Source organism: Camarhynchus parvulus, chromosome 24, assembly GCF_901933205.1.
Source record: "Camarhynchus parvulus chromosome 24, STF_HiC, whole genome shotgun sequence".
In the NCBI taxonomy this organism is placed as follows: domain Eukaryota; kingdom Metazoa; phylum Chordata; class Aves; order Passeriformes; family Thraupidae; genus Camarhynchus; species Camarhynchus parvulus.
In genome coordinates, this window is record NC_044594.1 from 7,581,207 (window position 1) to 7,600,795 (window position 19,589).

General features: G+C 46.8%; 1 protein-coding gene across 3 annotated transcripts in view; it reads right to left on the reverse strand.

The window, feature by feature from the left end:
- Positions 1-19,472, reverse strand: part of NCAPD3 (non-SMC condensin II complex subunit D3) — a 38,050-nt gene extending 18,578 nt beyond the window's left edge. For 2 of the 3 annotated variants that reach the window (XM_030965023.1, XM_030965022.1), the window contains exons 1-18: positions 19,412-19,472; positions 18,520-18,674; positions 17,637-17,799; positions 16,662-16,837; positions 16,401-16,574; positions 15,726-15,787; positions 15,383-15,470; positions 13,743-13,876; positions 12,993-13,065; positions 12,573-12,695; positions 12,177-12,432; positions 10,872-10,934; positions 10,610-10,693; positions 7,741-7,814; positions 5,332-5,466; positions 2,619-2,839; positions 568-759; positions 186-283 (exon numbers count right to left, since the gene is read on the reverse strand). In XM_030965023.1, coding sequence (XP_030820883.1) covers positions 186-283; positions 568-759; positions 2,619-2,839; positions 5,332-5,466; positions 7,741-7,814; positions 10,610-10,693; positions 10,872-10,934; positions 12,177-12,432; positions 12,573-12,695; positions 12,993-13,065; positions 13,743-13,876; positions 15,383-15,470; positions 15,726-15,787; positions 16,401-16,574; positions 16,662-16,837; positions 17,637-17,799; positions 18,520-18,674; positions 19,412-19,472 — 2,332 coding nt within the window. Of the gene's footprint in view, positions 1-185; positions 284-567; positions 760-2,618; positions 2,840-5,331; positions 5,467-7,740; positions 7,815-10,609; positions 10,694-10,850; positions 10,935-12,176; positions 12,433-12,572; positions 12,696-12,992; positions 13,066-13,742; positions 13,877-15,382; positions 15,471-15,725; positions 15,788-16,400; positions 16,575-16,661; positions 16,838-17,636; positions 17,800-18,519; positions 18,675-19,411 lie in introns of those variants that run through there. The other variant, XM_030965024.1, reaches the window with a different exon arrangement.
- Positions 19,473-19,589: the final 117 nt, after the last annotated feature.

A 19,589-nucleotide genomic window follows, 5' to 3' on the forward strand; every position in this document is an offset into this window, starting at 1 on the left:
GACAGGACAGGAGGAAAATTTTTATAGATAAGATATCATAAACAACTCTGAGACCGAAAACTGAAGAGCTCCGACTCATTCTTCGAACGCGCGGGCCGAAACAGAGACTGTTCACATATCTCAGGGCTGCAATTAACAGCAGAACTCCCGAGACAAAACCTCTGCAGGTGTTCAGGACCACTCACCCTTCAGCCCCTCACAGCTGCTCCTGGGGAGGTGCTTTGCCACGTGCCCAATGACACACAGGACGTGTCCCACGGTGCCACTGCTCAAGTCCTGCTGCCTGCAAAACCAACAGTGAGCTCTGAGCCACGCCACCAAAGCACAGCTGAGCAATCCTCTCTCCTCTGGGACATGCATTATTAAGGCAGGCCTGTCAAAGGCAATGAAAACTCAGAGGGCTTGAGGAAAGAGTTGGTTACTGCACGGATCTCGAAGCCTTTGCTGGATTTCCAGCTGCAGAAGTGACAGCTTGAAGGAAAAACTGGGATTGAAGCAGCTACAAGGCAATCTGTGGAAGGGCACTGAGGGCTCCCTGGCAGAATGGAGCTCAAAGCACACACTGACCTGCTGATGCTGTCCCAGGATTCAATGATCTTGGAATAATTCAGCTTGGGGGAAGAGCCAGCCACCTTGGCAAGCAGCATCCAAGCTGCCCTGGAATGCTCTGTCTCCACGTGAGACATGACATTATTGACAAAAGTGGAGGTGAACTTGTTCTGCTTGGACCACATAAGGAAGGCTTTGCTCAGGTAACGGCTGCAGGGAGGAAAGGAAAGTTTAGGGAAGAATAAATAAAACAGTAAAATCCAACACAACAAAGCTGCTATTGCCTGGCATTGCCACAATTCACACGGAAAATTTCCACATTTACACATAGTTTTTCACTACAGAGCTGGCATCCCTACATGGATGTTGTGATCTGGGGCAGTAAAGAAAGAAGGTTCAACTGGTCCCATGACACACCAGGAAATTATAATTTCAGCAATTTCTAACAAAGACTTTCCAGCAGTTTTTATTTAATGCCCAGAGTCATAATGATGCCTCAGGTTTAGCTTTTATATTTTTCACATTCTGTGCTGCTTTAGTGTGTGGGTCTGGGCTCACATCAGGGGATGGTGAGCTCTGTGCACAGAGCAGGGAGACAAAACAATTCCTGCTCCAGCTGGGCACCAAGGACAAATGACCCAAATCTCAGCCCAAGAGCACAAACACCGTGGGCTGGAGAGAGAAAAACAAGCAGGGTGGGACTGCATGGGCTAAAGCTGGAATGGGACAATGAACTGCAAGGTGCAAATGGAGCAGAACTGATCAAAGGGAGAGACCCCGGGAGCGCTCGTGCATTTTGGGACCATTTTGGTTCATCTTGGGTGCAGCCCTGGCTGGGCTCTTGTGCTGCCTAAGGTGCATCTATTGAGGCCTTTTAATAAATCCCTGCTTTATTCTGTAACTCTGCCCAGCCTCTGTTCTAGCTCAGCCTTCAAAAAGCATCAATAGAGTGGCCTCAACTGGAGGGGACCTTGAAGATCATCTCATTCCACCCCCTGCCATGGATAAGGGCACCTTTCCCTACCCTGGGGTGCTCAGAGCCCCATCCAGCCTGGCCCTGAGCACTGCCAGGGATGAAGGCACAGCAGAGTCATGTCAAGCATCACAGCCTGCTCGTTTTTCTGCACAACCCTAATTATCTACTCCACACTGGTAGAGCTGTGAGATTTCTCAAGCTGCAAGGTCCTGCAGGGTCAGGAGGAAGAAGGTGCCAGGAATGTGCAAAGCCTGTTAGAAAATGGCCCAAATTAGAACAGTGACAGCTCCCCACATTGGCACGGCAGCACCACCAGTGCCTCAGCTGCTATTTCTGAGCTATTATGCCCTGTTGACTAATAAACATACAGCTGTCTTTAATCAATGTTGTGTCCTTGTCATGCTGTGTGTCATCCCATTTCTCCCTCTCCTTCCCACGGCAGGCAGGATAATTCGATTTGTCACAAGACAAGTAACATATTGTACATAAGAATTAATACAAGGTGATGTTCTTGCTTTATATATCCTCTCTCACTTCTGTCAGAGGAACACCTCCATCTGACTTAAATATTCATGTGCTATCAGTGCATCCAGCATGGGATGGAGCAGTGAGCATTTCAGTCCAGGGAGAGAGCACAGGTAACAGGAGCAGCAGGTGAAAACACCTGACACAGAGCAAAGCTGAACTCTTCTTGTCCACCCTCAACAGCCCTGTCCTGGGAGCTGGCAGGGCAACACAAGCACCTCAGTGTGGTAGTTTCCATCCCCAGAATGATACTGAGAGTTTCAAGTAGGGAATTTGAGCAGTTTCAAAGAAATCCCTGAGAAAAATTTGGTTTCTTGTCGCTGCACAGCAGACAGCACGTGCATTTTAACAGGGTGTGTGTGAGCTGTGGTACCTCACAGGCTGTGGCCACACAAGGAATGAGGACACAAACTCAGACTCTTATCTCAGTCCTCAGTCGATAGGTAATTTCCTTCTGTAAAGGAAAAGTTGTGTATTCTAATGGGATTAAAAGTGAAAAAAACCCCTCAAACTTCTGGGTTTTATCCCTGAATGTTAACAGAGGCAGGGGAGGGGAAAATGCATTTACCTCAGCTCCTGGCTTTCTGAAGACAACAGGGAGAGCAGATCCCACGCCAGCTCCTGCCTCCCATCACCACTCCTGGATTTATGGTAAGGTTTTATGTGCTGCAGCAGGAGCTGATCAAGGCAATCCAAGGCCTTTTCTTGGACAGAGCTTTCTGCATCCATCACCACAGGCACCACGCCATTCAACCAGGCCTTCTGCACCAGGACATTGCTGGGCTGGGACTGAGAGAAACATTTTTAAATCATTAGGGGATCCTAAATGCATGGGTAAGAGCAGCAAAGGCCTCCAGGTTCAGCTACAAACTTTGAAACTTGAATTTTAATCAAGCCCAGCAGTGTGCCAGCAGGTGGGACAGGGAAACTCAGCATCACAAGGTCTTTAATCATCTCTATGATAAATACCTGGTGTTTCTGCTAAAGCACTGCAACACTTTGTTTTGAGACTCTATAAAGAATTATAACAGGTTTGCAATAAGGCTGTACAGCAGATGATTTAGCACTAAAAAAAAAGAGCTTTGCTTAATATAAACCCTGTGCTCCAAGCCTGAGTTACAAACCCCCTGTGAATAAATAGAAAAGAAAGAAAAATATAGCATTGCTATCATCCACACATTACATCTGAAAGTGATTCAGGGTTTTTTTTAACTTGAGAAGGCCAGCAACATAAACATTTTCTTCATGACACATAAATCAACAGCCAGAAAAATCAGTGTTTCCAACAGTTGGAAGCACTCTGCATAAATCACAAGTAGGTATCAGAGTGAGTCATGACTTCCGAGTCAAAAGGTAATGAAAAGAATTAGAGCAGCCTAAAATGCAGCTCCCAGAGTGAATAACTGATTGGTGAGGACCCTCCTGCTCTCCCCCCTCCCAGGTGTGGCAGAATTCCCATTCCCCTTGATGCCTTAGGATTTCAGCTTTTCTATTTTTCAGATCCTGTGCTGCTTTAGGGTATAACTCTAAACTCCATACAGAGTGTCACCTACTGTTTATTCACACAAAAAATCCCTCCAGGGCTCTAACTCAAGGACACCTCACTGTCTCAGGCCCCAAAAAATACAAACAGAAATGAATTGGGGAGGAGCAAACTGGGGGAATACTTCATTAGCTGAAGGTGTAATTGGAGAATTAACCCCTGATGTGTAAATGGACCAAACTTAAACTCATAAAAGTAAATGGACCAAACTTATTATCGGAATCAAGGGGCAAGCCCTGTGGCAGGGAGAAATGATGAAGAGAACTCCATTGATATCAGAAGGCTAATTAATTACTTTATTATACTATATTATTCTATATTATATTACACTATGTTACATTGCATCTAAACTGAATCTGCCAAGCACTCACCTCTACCTGCCCAGAATCTTGTGACTGTCCCAACAGTCCTGACACACACACACAGCTGGCCCTGACAGGCCAAGGAAACAAAACACCATTGCTCTGGGTAAATAATCTCCATATTGCATTCTACTTTGGCACAAACACAGGACCAGTGAATGAGATAAGAATTGTTTTGATCATTCTTTTCTCTGCCTCTCTCACGTTCAGAGAATGTGAATCCCACAACCTATAATAGTGTGAAAAACTCGTGACCATCGTCCAGCTTGGCTGTAGCCTCTGGGAGCCTCTGACTGCCCAAGGTGTCTTTAATTGACTTTAATTGCCCCAGATACCAAGGCAAAATGTATTCCATTTGCCATCTCTATGGCAGCTGTCTTCTGTTCAGTGGGCAGTTTTTCCTTATCTCTTCCACACTCACCCCTCCCTCTGGGGGGACACCTGCTGATAACAGCTGTTGAATGTCACTGCATGGCTGATAAGAACTACAGCATCCCACTGGGAGATGTGAGCCCAGAGGGAGGAGCCAAGCATTCCTACCTGGATATAATCTGGAGATTCTAAACTAGCATTCCTACCCAGATATAATCTGGGGATTCTGGAACACCAGCACGGCTTCTCCACTGGATTTCCCAGAGGAACAGCAGCTGCCTCTGCCCCTGGATCTCCAGAGGCAGAGACTGCACCTTTCTCCAGGATCCCTGCTCCAGCAGAACCACCCCTGACACTGCACGAGGGCTGAGCCACAATTCCAATGGCACTGCTGCCAGCACCCTGACCCACAGGGTGTCAGGTTGGGTTCTGACTCTGTCAGTGTTGGTTTAGTTCACTGCATTGTTTATTTTATCCTTTTATTTTCTTCCCTAGTAAAGAACTGTTATTCCTGCTCCCATATTTTTCGCCTGAGAACCTCCTAATTTCAAATTTATAGCAATTAGGAGGGAGGGGGTTTACAATTCCTCCATTTCAGGGGAGGCTTCTGCCTTCCTTAGCAGGCACCTGTCTTTCCAAACCAAGACATAATATAAATACCCATTTAACTGTAGTGGGAGAGAATATAAGAAAATTAAGACAGCATAGAAAGTAATCTTACCCCTAAGGAGTTGCAGCTGGGCCAATTATCAAAGATTAGGAGCAGGCCTGACTTTACAGGCCAGAGCTGCATACAATGAGAAGAAGAGTGCTATAAAAGAGTGGGGAGGCTGGTTAAGAAGGGAACTGGAGTCAGTTTGTGAAGAGGAAAGAGTCAGTGCTCTGAGGAGCTGCCCACGAGAAACACCAAGAAGATATGGAACTTTTGTGATAAGGCAACAACAGCATGGCACCCCTGCAGTAAGATGACAACATTTAATTGTGTTTCCCTTGCCCAGGCTCACCAGGAGCAGCTCGGTGATGGAGTGCAGCGCCTGCTTCCGCACGGACACGGCGGGGTCCCGGCAGCGCTCCCGCAGCACGCCCAGCTCCTCGGCCGTGCAGGGCACCACCCCCTGCCTCAGGAGGCTCACAAACACCTGCCAGGAAAACAGCAGCACTGAGTTGTGTCGTGGTGGGATGTCAGTTTTCCCAGTCCTTCCCCAGCTGTGTCAGTCCCCTCTCCTTTCCCCACTCTGACCCCTCCCAGCACTGTCTGTCAGTCCTGGCATTCCAGAAGGGCAATGAGTGATTGGCAGATTCAAAGGATGCCCTCTACCCCTGGGGGGCATTGGGCCATCCAGGTGTCCTTTGTCCCTCCCCTCCTGTACCTGGCTGGTGGCTCCCGACCCCTTCCCTGCCCCTCTCCCCGGGGTTCAAAGGAGCAGCAACCACGGGCTCAGGGAGTTCTGTTGGAGCTGGTGCTGCATTCAGAGGCCTGTGGGCCAGAATGAAGCTCTGGATCCAAACCCTCCATCAGAACCGACTCCTTTCCTTCACCATCGCCTTAAAGCTTCTCCACAGAGGGAAACCTGAGGAGCAGCCCCTGTTATGGGGGAAGCTCCATCCCAGCACCACCAGAGCTCCTGCAGGCCTGGACTTGTCCCCACGGGCCCAGCTGCAGCACCCAGCCAGCCAAAAGTGTCTGTGGGGTGAAACACCACACACCCAGCCAGCCCAAAGTGTCTGTGGGGTGAAACACCACACATCCAGCCAGCCAAAAGTGTCTGTGGGGTGAAACACCACACACCAGCCAGCCAAAAGTGTCTGTGGGGTGAAACACCACACACCCAGCCAGCCAAAAGTGTCTGTGGGGTGAAACACCACACACCAGCCAGCCAAAAGTGTCTGTGGGGTGAAACACCACACATCCAGATAGCCAAGGGTGTCTCTGAGGTGAAACCACCACAGTTGCTGCCTTTGGTCGAGCAGCAAGGGCCAGACAAGCCCAGGCACGTCCCATCTGGCTATATTGGTTTTTAATTCCAATAGAGTTGCATTTCAAAGTTCCCACCAAGGGTTCCCATCTATGTTTACATCTGCAAGATGTTTGGTTGGGTTTGGAGCAGAGCTCAATAAAAAGGGGTTTGAGTTCCATTCTGGTGCTGCCATTTGCACTGATAATCACAAACTGCACGGGCTCTACTTGTTCAATTTTCTCGGGGGCAGCTTAAAAACAGGTGGTCAAAAAAAACCCCTTGTCCCTCCCCACTGCTTTGCAGCCTTCAAAATCTTTTCATTAATTATGGTAGGAACACCTTAACCAGACAGAATTACTGCGTGTAACAGGCATCTCACTGCACTTGCCTTGATATTTGGAACAATTGCAAGGAGGGTAATTGGGAGTCCAAACCCAACTGATCCTACCTAGACCCCCACTGTCCTGTTTAGGCTAGAAGTTCCTGTTTCACAAGAATGCAGTCACCATGAACTTTCTTTGTCCCCAAATCCCCTCCCATTTTGGACCCACCATTTAGGTTCAGCTGGGCTGGGCACACCAGGGGCACTGGGTGGCAAAGCAAAAATACAATTTACCCCCCACCAACGGCAACCAGAGATTCATCACACCCAGAGTGAAGCACATTAACAATTCATGAGTGCTGGGCACAGCCAGAGACGGAAAATGAATCAGAAAACATCATTCCAGTCATTGCTGCTCTGGAACAGCAGCTGGAGAGGGAGGGTGTCACAATTTCCCCTTGCAAGTAACGTGCCTCTCATACGAGCCACTATTCTTACTTCATAATAAGGAAGAGGGATTTATTTTTATTCTTAATCAGAAAGCACTAAAACATGAATTGCAAAGCCCTAACTGGGAAGCTCAAATCAGTGTGTGAATTGAGGGGGAAGAGCTGGGGTGAAGAGGACTAACAGAGGAAGGCAGTCAGCAGCAGACACCTCTTTTTTAAAACAAGGAAATTTCCATTGAAGCATCTCTCTTTAAAAGCTAATGACTTCATTAAAGAAATGAGCAGCAAGGAAAGCAGCACAGAGCTTCGAAAAGAGGCTGGATATAACTAAATCCCTTTGCTAACAAGGTCAAAACAAACTAAGCAGTTAATATGCTTCAGTTTATGAGGAAGTCTCTTAATTGAAATGCCTATTGACATTTGACAAGAGCCTCTCCTTGCAAATGACGGAATAACAGAATGCCAGCAAGGGTACTAGAGAAATTTCCATCATTATGCCTGCATTATTTACTTATCAGGAGCTAGTAAACAAGATCCTAAATGCCTCTAAGGCACTCTGCAGGGAGAGCAGGAAGCTACAAGTGGGCAAAGTGACAGAGTTCGCAGCAAAGCTGCGGCCTAATTAATTATTTAACAATTTTGAATAATCACTGAGAGCAGGGAAGGATGCAAACCTCACCCTACCTGCAGGGCAGATTTCCTCACGTTGGTTTTCTCATCTCCAGCTCTCACTCTCAGCATGGCCATGACTTCTTTTCCTATCCAGAATGAAGATAAAATAATTACCCCCACGAAGAAGGAATTACTCACAGCACGAGCTGGAACAACACAACCCCAGGATGGTTTGGGTTCAAAGGGACCTTAAAGCTCATCTTGCTTCACCCCTGCCATGGCAGAGACACCTTCCACTGTCCCAGGTGCTCCAAGCCCTGTCCAACCTGGCCTTGGGCACTGCCAGGGATCCAGGGGCAGCCACAGCTGCTCTGGGCACCCTGTGCCAGTGGCTCACCACCCTAAAGCAGCACAAACCCAGTAAATCAGCAAAAACAAATTCAAATCACTCCCTAAAACTTTCAGAAGGACTGAACAATTAAAACCACCCAGAACAATCCAGAAGGAGGCATAAGCCAGAAGGGAAAACAAACCCAAACCATTTCCCCACTTTGTTAATTTGAAAACTCATGTTAATATATCACAAAAGAAAATGATGGAACAAATTCCTTGAGACACACAGCAAAAAAAGAAAAAAAAAAGAAGGTGAATCTGTGATTTCTGACCTCTTTCTTTGTCTACACAAAGGATGTCAGGCTACCTTCAGAGTCTGAGAGCCCAGCAGATGAGTCGGGCACAGGCTGTGGCTCAGGTAACCCTGGTACCTGTGGGGAGAGCTACCTGGGCAGAGCTCAGACAAAAGGAGCCAGCACAGAGCCAGGAGAGGCTCTGCAGAGCTCACAACACCCACAACCTCCTGGGAGTTCTGCCTCAGAGCTGCACACAGCATCAATGTATGAACTGCTGTGAGCTACAGAGGGAAAATGACTCCATTTGTTAATTCCTTGAGGCTGTAGAATTGAACCAGCAGCTGCAAAGAACCACCTCAGAATCTGCAAGAAAACCAGAACACATCTCTCTTCCATGGATGTCATGTTAGGGCTCAAATTTCACTCTGCACAGCCATATTCATACTTATTTCTGCATGTTGGCAGGGAAAAAATACATCATCAAGGCAAGAAGTTATTAAATGGCACACAACTGAATACACAGATCAATTATTTCTCACATTTTGAATCACTAGGCTATTAACTGGCCATAAGGACTTCAAGCATTTTATCATGGCTTTTAAGGTTTTTATTTATTGCTGTTTGTCAGATTTCCCAAAGATATGCCAAATTTGGAGATCTGTTACTTAGAGATTCACATGGACATCCATCCTGTTGCCATTAAAAACAGGATTAGTCACAGGGAACTAAGCAAAACTAGCTTAAAAATACATTTTTACCAAAAGGAAGCAAAGGGACTTTGATCTGGGCTTTCTTAATGGGCAGCTAAGTGCAGTTTCCATCCTCCTCCCAAGAGCAGCTGCACAGGAAGAGCACAAAACCTTCCCACTGCAAGATTTTGCCACTAAAATAGTCCAGTCTTGTGAAGGTGACCAAATAATCACACTTTGACATTGATTTTTCTGATGTAGAAAAGAGGGGGGGAGAACCAAACAACAAAACAGCCAAAAATCCCAAGTTCTAAAGGGCTGAGAACTCCCAAGGGAAGGAAATGTTTGATGCTGGTGAGCAGGGGGAATTCTGCAGTGCACACCTCACCTTGCAGGTTATCCCCACCCTTCTTATCTCTGCCCTTGAGCACTGAGCATGTTCTGACTGTCCCTGGCTGAGATTTATTTCTTTTCTAAGAGAAATGAGCTGTTTGGTCTTCAGAGGAGAGCAAAATTAGCACAGGCACAAGCCAAGCACGGGCATGGGCCAGACAGCTTTGCTAATGCACCTTGACTGCCTCGGAGAGCCCTGGATTCCAGAATCCTCTGGAGCTCCAGACAGTCTTTTTTCATTCCAGCCTTTTCTTAATTTGTTTTGCCAAGTGCCAAGTGTGTGCTCAGCTGGGTATCAGAGACAAACCCAGGCATCCTCTGGCACGAGGAGCCTGCAACTAAAACGGGGAATTCACAATACCTTGAGTGGCCTGGAGGACTTTTCTGTCTGAGGGAGCAGATTAAGGAAATTTATCAGCAGAGCGTGTTTGAAAAAAAAGGAGCTTTCAATGGGGGGAGATTGGAGCCTGGCTCCTGGAGATAGGGAGGGAGATCCCATGTGAGGAGCAGCGTGGAACAAAGGCAGCGCTGCAGGATGTGAGGCAAGCAGAGAATTGAACTGTCAGCAGTTCAAGGGAGGTGAACAGCAAGAACTGAGAGCGCAGATCCTGGCAGGGGTTGAAAGGTTAGGAAGAAAAGCTTTTCCACACAAGAGGAAAAGAAAATGGAGAGGTTTAAAGGAGGAACATCCCGGCCACAAAAGCCAAGTTGCATGGTGATTTCATGCTATCAACACATTAGAGGCAGCTTGCCATGCTGCATCAGGGCATTTCGTGTGACACTCTGCTTTCAGCTTTCAACCTGATGCTGCAGAGAAACAGATACTTGCCTACAGAACAGAGAGGTGCTGTGCTTTACACAGCAAAATAGATCAGTTCTTTGTGCACTGGAGCAAGAGATTTAATTACCCTGAAATTCATGGAGCTACAAGTGTTACATTCCACACAGATTACAAATTGGGAAGAATAAATTACCTGCTTCTCAACAAGGGTTGCCACCACATTAGTACCAACAGTCATCTGCATTTCAGGATTAAATGTATTTTTCAGACTTGAGTGGAAATAGTGTTTCTTTATGGCTGGCAATTCCACCCCCTTCATCACCCCTAAGTGTTTTGTAACAGATTTCTCCACTTCCTTTGAGAAATGGACAATGAATACACTTCAGAAGTCTGATTTCAATTAAGGCTTTGAATGCTTATCTGGAAAGGCTGCTTTAATTCTGACATACCATCAGGCCCAGCAGTGTCACTGCTGTCTGTCAGCTCCACACTTCTGAAAGTTGGGAAGGTCTTCAGTGGATGGTTGGACACAGCTGAAAGAAAAGATAAAAGCTGAGGAATAACAAAAGCGTATATTCACCTGGCAAGAAGGTGGTTCAGTGTTAAACAGAGAGCCTCATGCATGCCCTAGGTTTAACAGATATGTGTGTTTTTTAGGAAATGGCATGCCAAGAAAAGCCTGAGACTTACTGGAAAAGAATGACTCTATACCTTCTGCACTGACTGTCACGCTCGCAGTGTTTGTGTTTGCTTCCAACACTGTGCGGACAGAGGCTGCCAAAAAAGAGAAATAAAAAAGGAAATCAAACAAATGATTTGAATTCTGGATATCATCCCTGCCATTGCAAATTCTTTTTGGGCGAGCAATCTAGCCGTGGGATGCTGAGTGCAGGCTCTGAGTTGTGCCATCTGGCCTTCAGCACACCTGGGGGAGCTCGGCATGCCAGTCACGAACAGAACAACTTAGCAGAAGCAAAAGGCAACTCAAGATTTAATCAGCTGTCAGGCAAGAATGAACTGCTTTTTTTTTTTCTCCCAATGAGCAATTTTGGTTGTCTGTAAACATCCTTCAAAGGGACCTCACAGAGGAATCTCTTTAGAACTGATACAGGAGGATAAATCCCTCCCAAATATAAGGCTTCATAAGGAACAAGGCTCATTGTAAGAGCTTAAATGAAAGATGTGGGACTCCAGGTGGGTCTCCAAAATGCAGTTTATTGTATCCAAAATGCATTTTATTCTATCCAAGATGTTGCAGCAGTCCAGGGTGTGGGTGACAGAGCCTGTGCCTACAGCTGTCAGCTCCAGCTGCAGGCAGGCCTGGAGACCCTTAGTTTAGGTTACAAATGCATTATATCCTTTTCTTTTGGTTACAATGCATTATATACTTTTCTTTGCTGAGCATCTTAGTACAGTAGAGCCAAACTATACCTTAATGTTTATCTCTAGCCTATCATAACTACTGTAATTATCATATTCATGTTACTGTTCTCCAATCACTAAAAGTCAGTACATTACAGTTTAAGCTAGAAGTTGTTTTTCAGTTTTATTGCAGTGGAAAACTCTGAGACTTTTTTTCTACTTGCAACATCAGCAGGCTTGTTTGCCTGTTCTACCCTTCTGCTCGGTAAAACCATCTTCCTGTTTAAAGTGAGTTTATCTTTTGCTCTAAGTCATAAAAACCCCTTCTAACTAACACACCCTTTGCCTCTTTAGTTATCCAGTGAGACTGGCTCAGCAATTCTTTTCTTCTATATCAAAACTTGCTTCCATCTCTATTCCTTCATCAGACTCTACATTCAAAAATCTTTCTGCTAAACACACATATCTGTGAGACTTTCTTGTCAAACTTTCATCCTTCCCAACAGCTCGTGAATTACTGCTCATTATGGCACAGTACATAAGGACTCTGCTTAGTGCCAGTTTTTAAGTTCCTGACAACTCCTTCCTCCCAGCAATTATCCCCTTGAAAGTTCAAGAATGATTTTCATTACCTCATGTGCCCACAGTACTCACAGCTCTGTAGTAAGTCCTGAATGCTCTCCAAGGTAGCAGCAGCTTTCATCTCGAGACAATGGGCGAGGCTGCTGAGAGCTTTGCTCCTGACCACAGGGGCTTTGTCTGAGCACCGGCCAAACACCATGACCTGCACTAAAAACTTGTGCTTTAGCAAACTCTGCTGATCCTGGGACAAGGAGCTGCCTGGGCTCCTCTCTGGCAGCTCCAACAAAGCCAAGGCTACATCAAGAGCAAACACTCTGTAGGAAACATGCTGGAAGAAAAAGCACACAAGGCGCTCTGTTAATGGAATTGAACACGGGGTTTTCTTGCCTCTGGGTACCAGCAGTGACAGAGCTATTCAGTGCTGAGATTGAACCCTTCATCTCCAAAGCATCAAGGAAATGCACTTACTTTGGTGAGTGAGTATTTATAAAGCCAAGCAATGAATTCAGCAAACTCTGCACAAGGGAGTTTGTCCAGCAGGGTCACCAGAGCCTGGGCAGCGTAGGTGCGATAATCAGCCTTGTCTGGGACCTGAAAGAAAATTTAATTAAAACCTGAAACACACAAGGACACCCTGTGATTCTTCACTGCTCTGCTCTGGTTGCCAGAAAGGCATTTCAGGGCTTAAGAGAAGTGTTTATTTAATGAGCTGATATATTCACATTCAACAACAGCGAAAATCATCACAGCTTCCTCAGTCACTACTTCACCATCGCACATTTTCATTCCTTAGAGAAGATTGTGAAAACAGATTTCCTAAACTATTAATGATGTTCCAATGTATCCACATGAGTTCCCCAGCCCCAGAAGAAGCAGAGCTTGGCATACCTTGGTACAGATATGTTGGAGCAGGATTCGCAGAACAGGATAAACAGCTTCCTTCAGCTCATCCACCAGAGAACTGCACAGGGGAGAGAGAGAGAGAAGCAGATTTTAACAAAGCTGGTTTATAACAGAGGAAAAGTCAAGGACATTCCTTCTGCAATGCATTTGAAAAGTCAGGAAAAGTGGCCATGATTCTGGAATCATGAATGCAGCAGAATATGCTCAGAGAACCATCCTTGCTTCCCACACTAACCTGGCTTTGCAGGCACAAAATACTTTCTTCCCATACTTTTCTAACATGTAGAAGGGTAACATGAAAAACTTCTTTGTTCTTAATCTACTTTTATATGTTGTCTGGGGATCTCTGCACAAACTACACTTCCAACAACATGGATCCCCAAAAGGGGGAATAAACACAGGCAAACCACATCATTAAGCAAGAGAGAGCAAGAACTACAGAGGAATGAGCTCCACGTTAATCTTTCATTTCCTCCACAATTCTCTGTAGTTAAACACAAGACTTGAAAAACTGACACAAAGCAAAATACAGAAAATGGGTCCTTTCCACAGCACCTTCTTCCCCCTCTGCCAGCAAGCTGGGTAAATTCCCATTCCAGACATTTTAATTAAGCCTCATTTGCACAAACAACTTCAAAGCCAGTGCCAGTTTGTCTCATCCCTTTATCACCTCAACAGCAAAGCAAAGGCATGCCAGAAGAAAGGAGCAGCCACGCTCAGAGCTCTGAATGTCACCTGATGAATTTCACAGCCTGGTTCCTGGCGCTGGTCACAGCTGATGTGATGGGAAGGGCCTCATGCCTGGAGCCCCCACTGCTCTCCACCATCAGAAGAACACTGAGGAGTCGCTGAAACACACATCGGAGGGTCTGCAAAGAAGGGATTACTGGCAGGCTCTGTTCCATGGATAGGCACTCCAGGGTCATGAAATAATTCTGAATCAAGCTTAGAACCAAACAGCAGCACAGCTTAAAGCATGAATAAATATAATAAATATAAATATAGTAAATATAATATAATATAACATATATAATAAATAATAATATATAATATTATAATAAAACATGAAACCAGAACGACGCTGAGGAGTCGCTGGAACACACATCGGAGGGTCTGCAAAGAAGAGGTGATTGCCAGGCTCTTTTCCATGGATGGGCACTCCAGGGTCACGAAACAATTCTGAATCAAGCTTAGAACCAAACAGCAGCACAGCTTAAAGCATGACTCTTAGCAGAGAAATCCCAAGAGGACACTTTCTAAATACACACAACACCTTTCCTGGCTGTGGTGTTCTCATGCAAGCTCAGCAAGGTCTCAGAAGGGCCTTCTGAAAGCATTAACAGCTGCCCTCCAAACAAAGTCCCCCCTCCAAAGTCCCCTGTGGACTTCTTTTTGCTAGAAGCATTTGGAATTTGAAGAAACTCACTGGGTTTTGCACAGGAGATGTCTTAAGCTAAATGCATGTTTTGTAGTTGAACTATTGGAGTTGCATCCCTTGCCAAGTTTTTGGGACCACAGCTTGCCTCCTGATCCTGACATTCCCTGAGCAAGCAGGAGAGGCAGGGAAGATGAGGCAGCTCTGGGAAGGACAGTGACTACACCTTGCTGTCACCACAAATGCCAGCAAAAAGCGCATGCTGCACTGAGAAACCAAGGAGGCAGAGACACACAGGCTGCTGGAGCTGGGCTGGCACTCAGGAATAACCAGGCTGGTGTGTTCTCCAGGCTTTCCTGCTGGTGATTACCCAGCCTGCAGGCTCAGAACCAGCCCGGGGGGTCACCCAGACTCCCAGACACAGCCTGGGCACACCCAACCTTCAGCAGCCCATGCAGAGCAGCAGCACTCAGGTAAGTGGGAGATGCCCTGCTCTGCTTGCTAATTTAAACAAATGAAGGTGGGAGTTTCTGGCAGAACTGGCTGCTCCATGATCCCAGAGCGTTCTCTGAACAAGAACCAGCCCTGCTCAGCCTCACTGAGTGCAGAGCTCTGCACAGCCCAGCCCCTCACACGCTGCCAGGCGGTGCTGCAGCTCCATCTAGCAGGGAATCACAACATTCCAGGCAAAGGCAGCCACCTGGAACTCTCTTCTTCAAGGTTCAGAGACCCAATGCCACTGTAGATCTCCTTTGTTTTCAATTCATTTGCCATAAGAGTCAGCAGAGCACAGAATTCACTGCACACAAGTGCAGCAGCAAATAAGGACTGGGGTGGAAAAAACCATCTTTGCTCTGACCCAGCAAAGATGGCACAAAGAGGGAAACTGAAGTGAAAAGTAAAAACCATCCAAGCAAAAAGGACATGCTGAGAAGGAAAGAAGCAACCACTCCTTTTCCATGCTGCTGTGAGGATGTTAAGGATTCTGTTTAACTTGTACCTTATCCTCTGCGCCATGGAGAGGGGAGCACAGCAAGTGAAGTCCGTAATAGGCCAGCTCAGGAATGTACTTGGCTTTATTAACATCCCTAAGGAAAGAAAGCAAAGAGTTGTCTTCACCTCTCATCAGAGTAAATGTGACTATTAAAATTGCTCTTTGACTGTGAAACATTCAATATTCACAAGATGCTGTTTGCTGTCAGCACGTGGAACATATTCTGATTATAAGAGAATTTATCACTTTCATTTTAATACGAACAGGACAACAACACAAGCACTGAGGGCTTTACTGTTGTTCAGACCATCATGTAAACATTAAGAAATATTAAGAATTGTTTGCTCACATGGCTGCTGAAAACCCGAACTCGTGGAGCACTGGCTCAAAGCTGGTCATCTCAACAAAGACCTGCAAGGGAAAAGAGCCAAGCTGAGCTCAGCGCCCTGAGGGGAGGCTGTGCAGGGCTCTGGATGTCTGGGGTCACACCACTGGGTTTAACTTTTAAACACCTCCTTTGAACAGAACAAAAGCAGAGCCCAAAGTACAGAATCTCCCCCAGGAACAAGTGGTGACTGCCCCTGCATCCCTGGCAGTGCCCAAGGCCAGGCTGGACAGGGCTTGGAGCAACCTGGGACAGTGGAAGGTGTCCCTGCCCATGGCAGGGCGTGGAACAAGATGAGTTTTAAGGTCCCTTCCAACCCAAACCCTTCTGATTTCATGAACAAAACACTTGCAAGTGTCCAGCAGGAGAGGCAGACACAGAGCAGGCACCCTGCTCCCACATCTCCCCAGTTCCCATCAGGGACAGACACAGAGCTGCCACCCTGCTCCCACATCTCCCCAATTCCCATCAGGGACAGACACAGAGCTGCCACCCTGACCCCGCTCCCACATCTCCCCAGTTCCCACCAGGGACAGGTGATGGAAGGCAGGGCTGCCACCTCCTCCGTGTGGAGTGCTCTGCGTCCCCAAAAAGCCTGGGTTAGGGGACATAAAGCTCCTCAAGCTGGATCTTTCTTACCTCCACACAGTTCTGCATGCACTGAGGCTTTTCTTTCAGGGAGAACTTGGGCAGAAGCCTCAGGAAGTTTTTCAAGAGAAGGAAGATGGCATTGCGGACTTGGAGAAGATCTTCTGTTGAGAAGTAAATATTCTCATCATCCTCTTCCTTCTCCTCTTCCAACATCTCTTCCATCTATATTGGCAGAAAAGAGAAACAGCTTGCCAACAATTTGCTTATTACTAGGGATTTGTATCTGAAGGGATTGCACAAACATCTTACACTGGAGCTGTCAGTCCTGCATGGTTTCCCTTTCTTTCTGTTCCTTCTGGCATTGGGCTGAGAGCTTTGAGACTGTCCCTTCTTCCTTTTCTTCATCTCTTGAGGCCAGCACTTTGTCAGGGTGTGAAGACATTTATCAAACATCACTTGGTGGAACACCTGGTTGGCTATGCTGCCTGCCCAGAAAAGACGAACATCAGTCCTCTTCCAAACAAAATACAGAGAATATCAAACCACCTGGGCATCATGTCCCACTCCTGGAAGTGTTCAATGCCAGGCTGGAGCAACCTGGTCTAGTGGAAAGTGTCCCTGCCCATGGAATGAGATGAGCTTTAAGGTCCCACCCAGCCCAAATCAGTTTGTGGTTCTGTGATCTCTCCACAGGTGCCCCAGAGCCAAAGAAAGCTCAAGAGAAGAATAAAGAGCTGCCTGAAGTGCACCAGGCTGATGGATCATCAGCAGTGACACATTCCAGCAGCATCACCAGCTGAATGACCCCTTCCAGCTGCACCCTGGGCATCAGCAAAACCTCAGGGCCTGCTGGAATACAAAGGGATCCAGCTGTGAACTAACCTGCTGGAAACACTCAGCTGCTGGTCAATTTAAACTGATATTTTTGTTTTCACAAGAAAACCCATCCAAATGTGCTGCACAGTGAAGTGCTCCCTGCTTACAGAGCAGGAACAGGAATAAGCTCCTGCCTTGACTGTCAAAGCAGAGGGACTTGTGTGGTTCCAGCTCTGTGCACTCTCCTTGGTCACCTTGTCACAGGACACAGACCCGCTCTAGGGCCACCAAACCCCTCTGTGACAGGAGTCCAGTGACAATGCTCAGCACTCACACCATGCTCAGCTCGTGGAATCCCCAAGGATGAAATCCCCAGAGCCACCACTTGTTCCACTTGGAATTGTTACAAACCCGACCCTGCCTGACTTGTGCTGTCCCAGGCATGAAGAGGAACATTTCAGGGCTCACCTGGGATCTCCAGCAGCAGCAGGTAGAGCCCAGCTGAGTGCAGAGCAAACACCCTCTGCTGTGCGTTGGCTCTTTTGTGCTGGCCCACGTGCACAAAGTGATGCAGCATGGCCACCAGGGCCTGGTGGGATGGGCTGCTCTCAGCAAACAAGATCCAGACGTTCTAGGGCAAAACAGGAATAGTCAGGAATCCCATAATAACATGGATATCCCAAACTAGCCATTATTCAGATTTTAACAGGCGCCACCATGACCAACACCCTATGTAATATATGCTTTAAAAAGTGTTTTAGTAAGTATAATACACTGTAATTATTAATATCTATAATATATTAATCTTACTAATATTTATAGTATATTAATTAATAAATTGAAATTACTAATTGTTACAATATATTGATTATGAATAATTATAATAATATTATGTATACTAGGTATAATATATAGAATATAATAATACATAGTAATGTATATAATATATATAATATAGTAACATACATAATGTATATAATATATATAATAATATATATCATTTATATAATATATATAATAATATACATGATGTATATAACATATGATGTAATAATATCTATAATATGTAATAATATACATAGTGTATATAATATATGATATAATAACATACATAATGTATAAAATAGATAATATAATATAATATAATATAATATAATATAATATAATATAATATAATATAATATAATATAATATAATATAATATAATATAATATAATATAATATAATATAATATAATATAATATTCCAGCACACAGAGAAAGAACTATTTGAGTAGTTTTTTAATATTCTGCCAATTTCAGATGTGAAAAAGAGAAAGTGGGAGTGGCTGGCTCTGCTCAGGGGATGTCACCTCTGTGCTCTCCGGGTCCCCGGCAGCAAAGGGCGCCAGAGCGCTGTACAGGCGGGTGAAGGCGTCGAGCCCATCGGCCGTGATCTCCTCCGCTATCCAGGGATCCAGAGGCTCGGTCTCCGTGAAATCCAGATTCCACACCGTGTCCACCCACCCTGAGAGAAATAAAAAAAAAAAAGTGTTTATAAGCGCCTGGGGGGAGATTTCTCCGACACACGTGTTTCACCCAAAATAAGGCTTCAAAATAAACACGGACTGCCCAAATCCAGCGGGACACGGCGCGCTAAAGGGCAGCGCTGTCAGTGCCAGGAGCTGCCGGATCAGCCGCACCCCGGTGACCGGGGAGAGCCACCGGAACCGGCAGAGAGCAGGGGGACCGGGACTGACACCGGGACCGGGACAGAGGGACCGGGACTGACACCGGGACCGGGATAGAGACAGAGGGACCGGGACTGACAGCGGTAGCGGGACAGAGAGACAGAACGGGAGAGAGACAGAGACCGGCACCGGGAGAGAGACCGGGACATAGACTGACACCGAGATTGGGACCGGAACAGAGACCCGGACGGAAACAGACAGGACCGGGAGGGGGACAGAGAGCGATAGCGAGACGGACAGCGGGACAGAGAGACAGAACAGCACAGAGACAGAGAGCGGGACAGAGAGCAGGACCGGAATAGAGACCAGGACGGGGACAGAGACAGAGAGACTGGGACAGAGAGCGGGACCGGGAAACAGAGAGACCGAGAGACGCAGCGACCAAAACCGGAAAAGAGGTCGGCAAACCGGTCCCGATCCTGACCCTAACCTCGACCCCATTCCCAATCCTGATCCCTATCCTAACCCCGATCCTAATCCCGATCTCGACCTCGACCCCGCTCCCGGCCCGCACCTGCGGCCAGCTCCGGCAGCCGCCACCCGCCGAGCGCGCTCCGCAGCCGCTCCGCCGCCATCGCGCCGCCGCCGCCCGCCTTCGAACGCGCCAATGGCAGGCGCGGGGCGGCGCGGGCCAATCGCGGCGGGCGTCGCTGCCCCGGAAGGAGCGGGGCGGGCGCGGCCGGGCCGGGCCG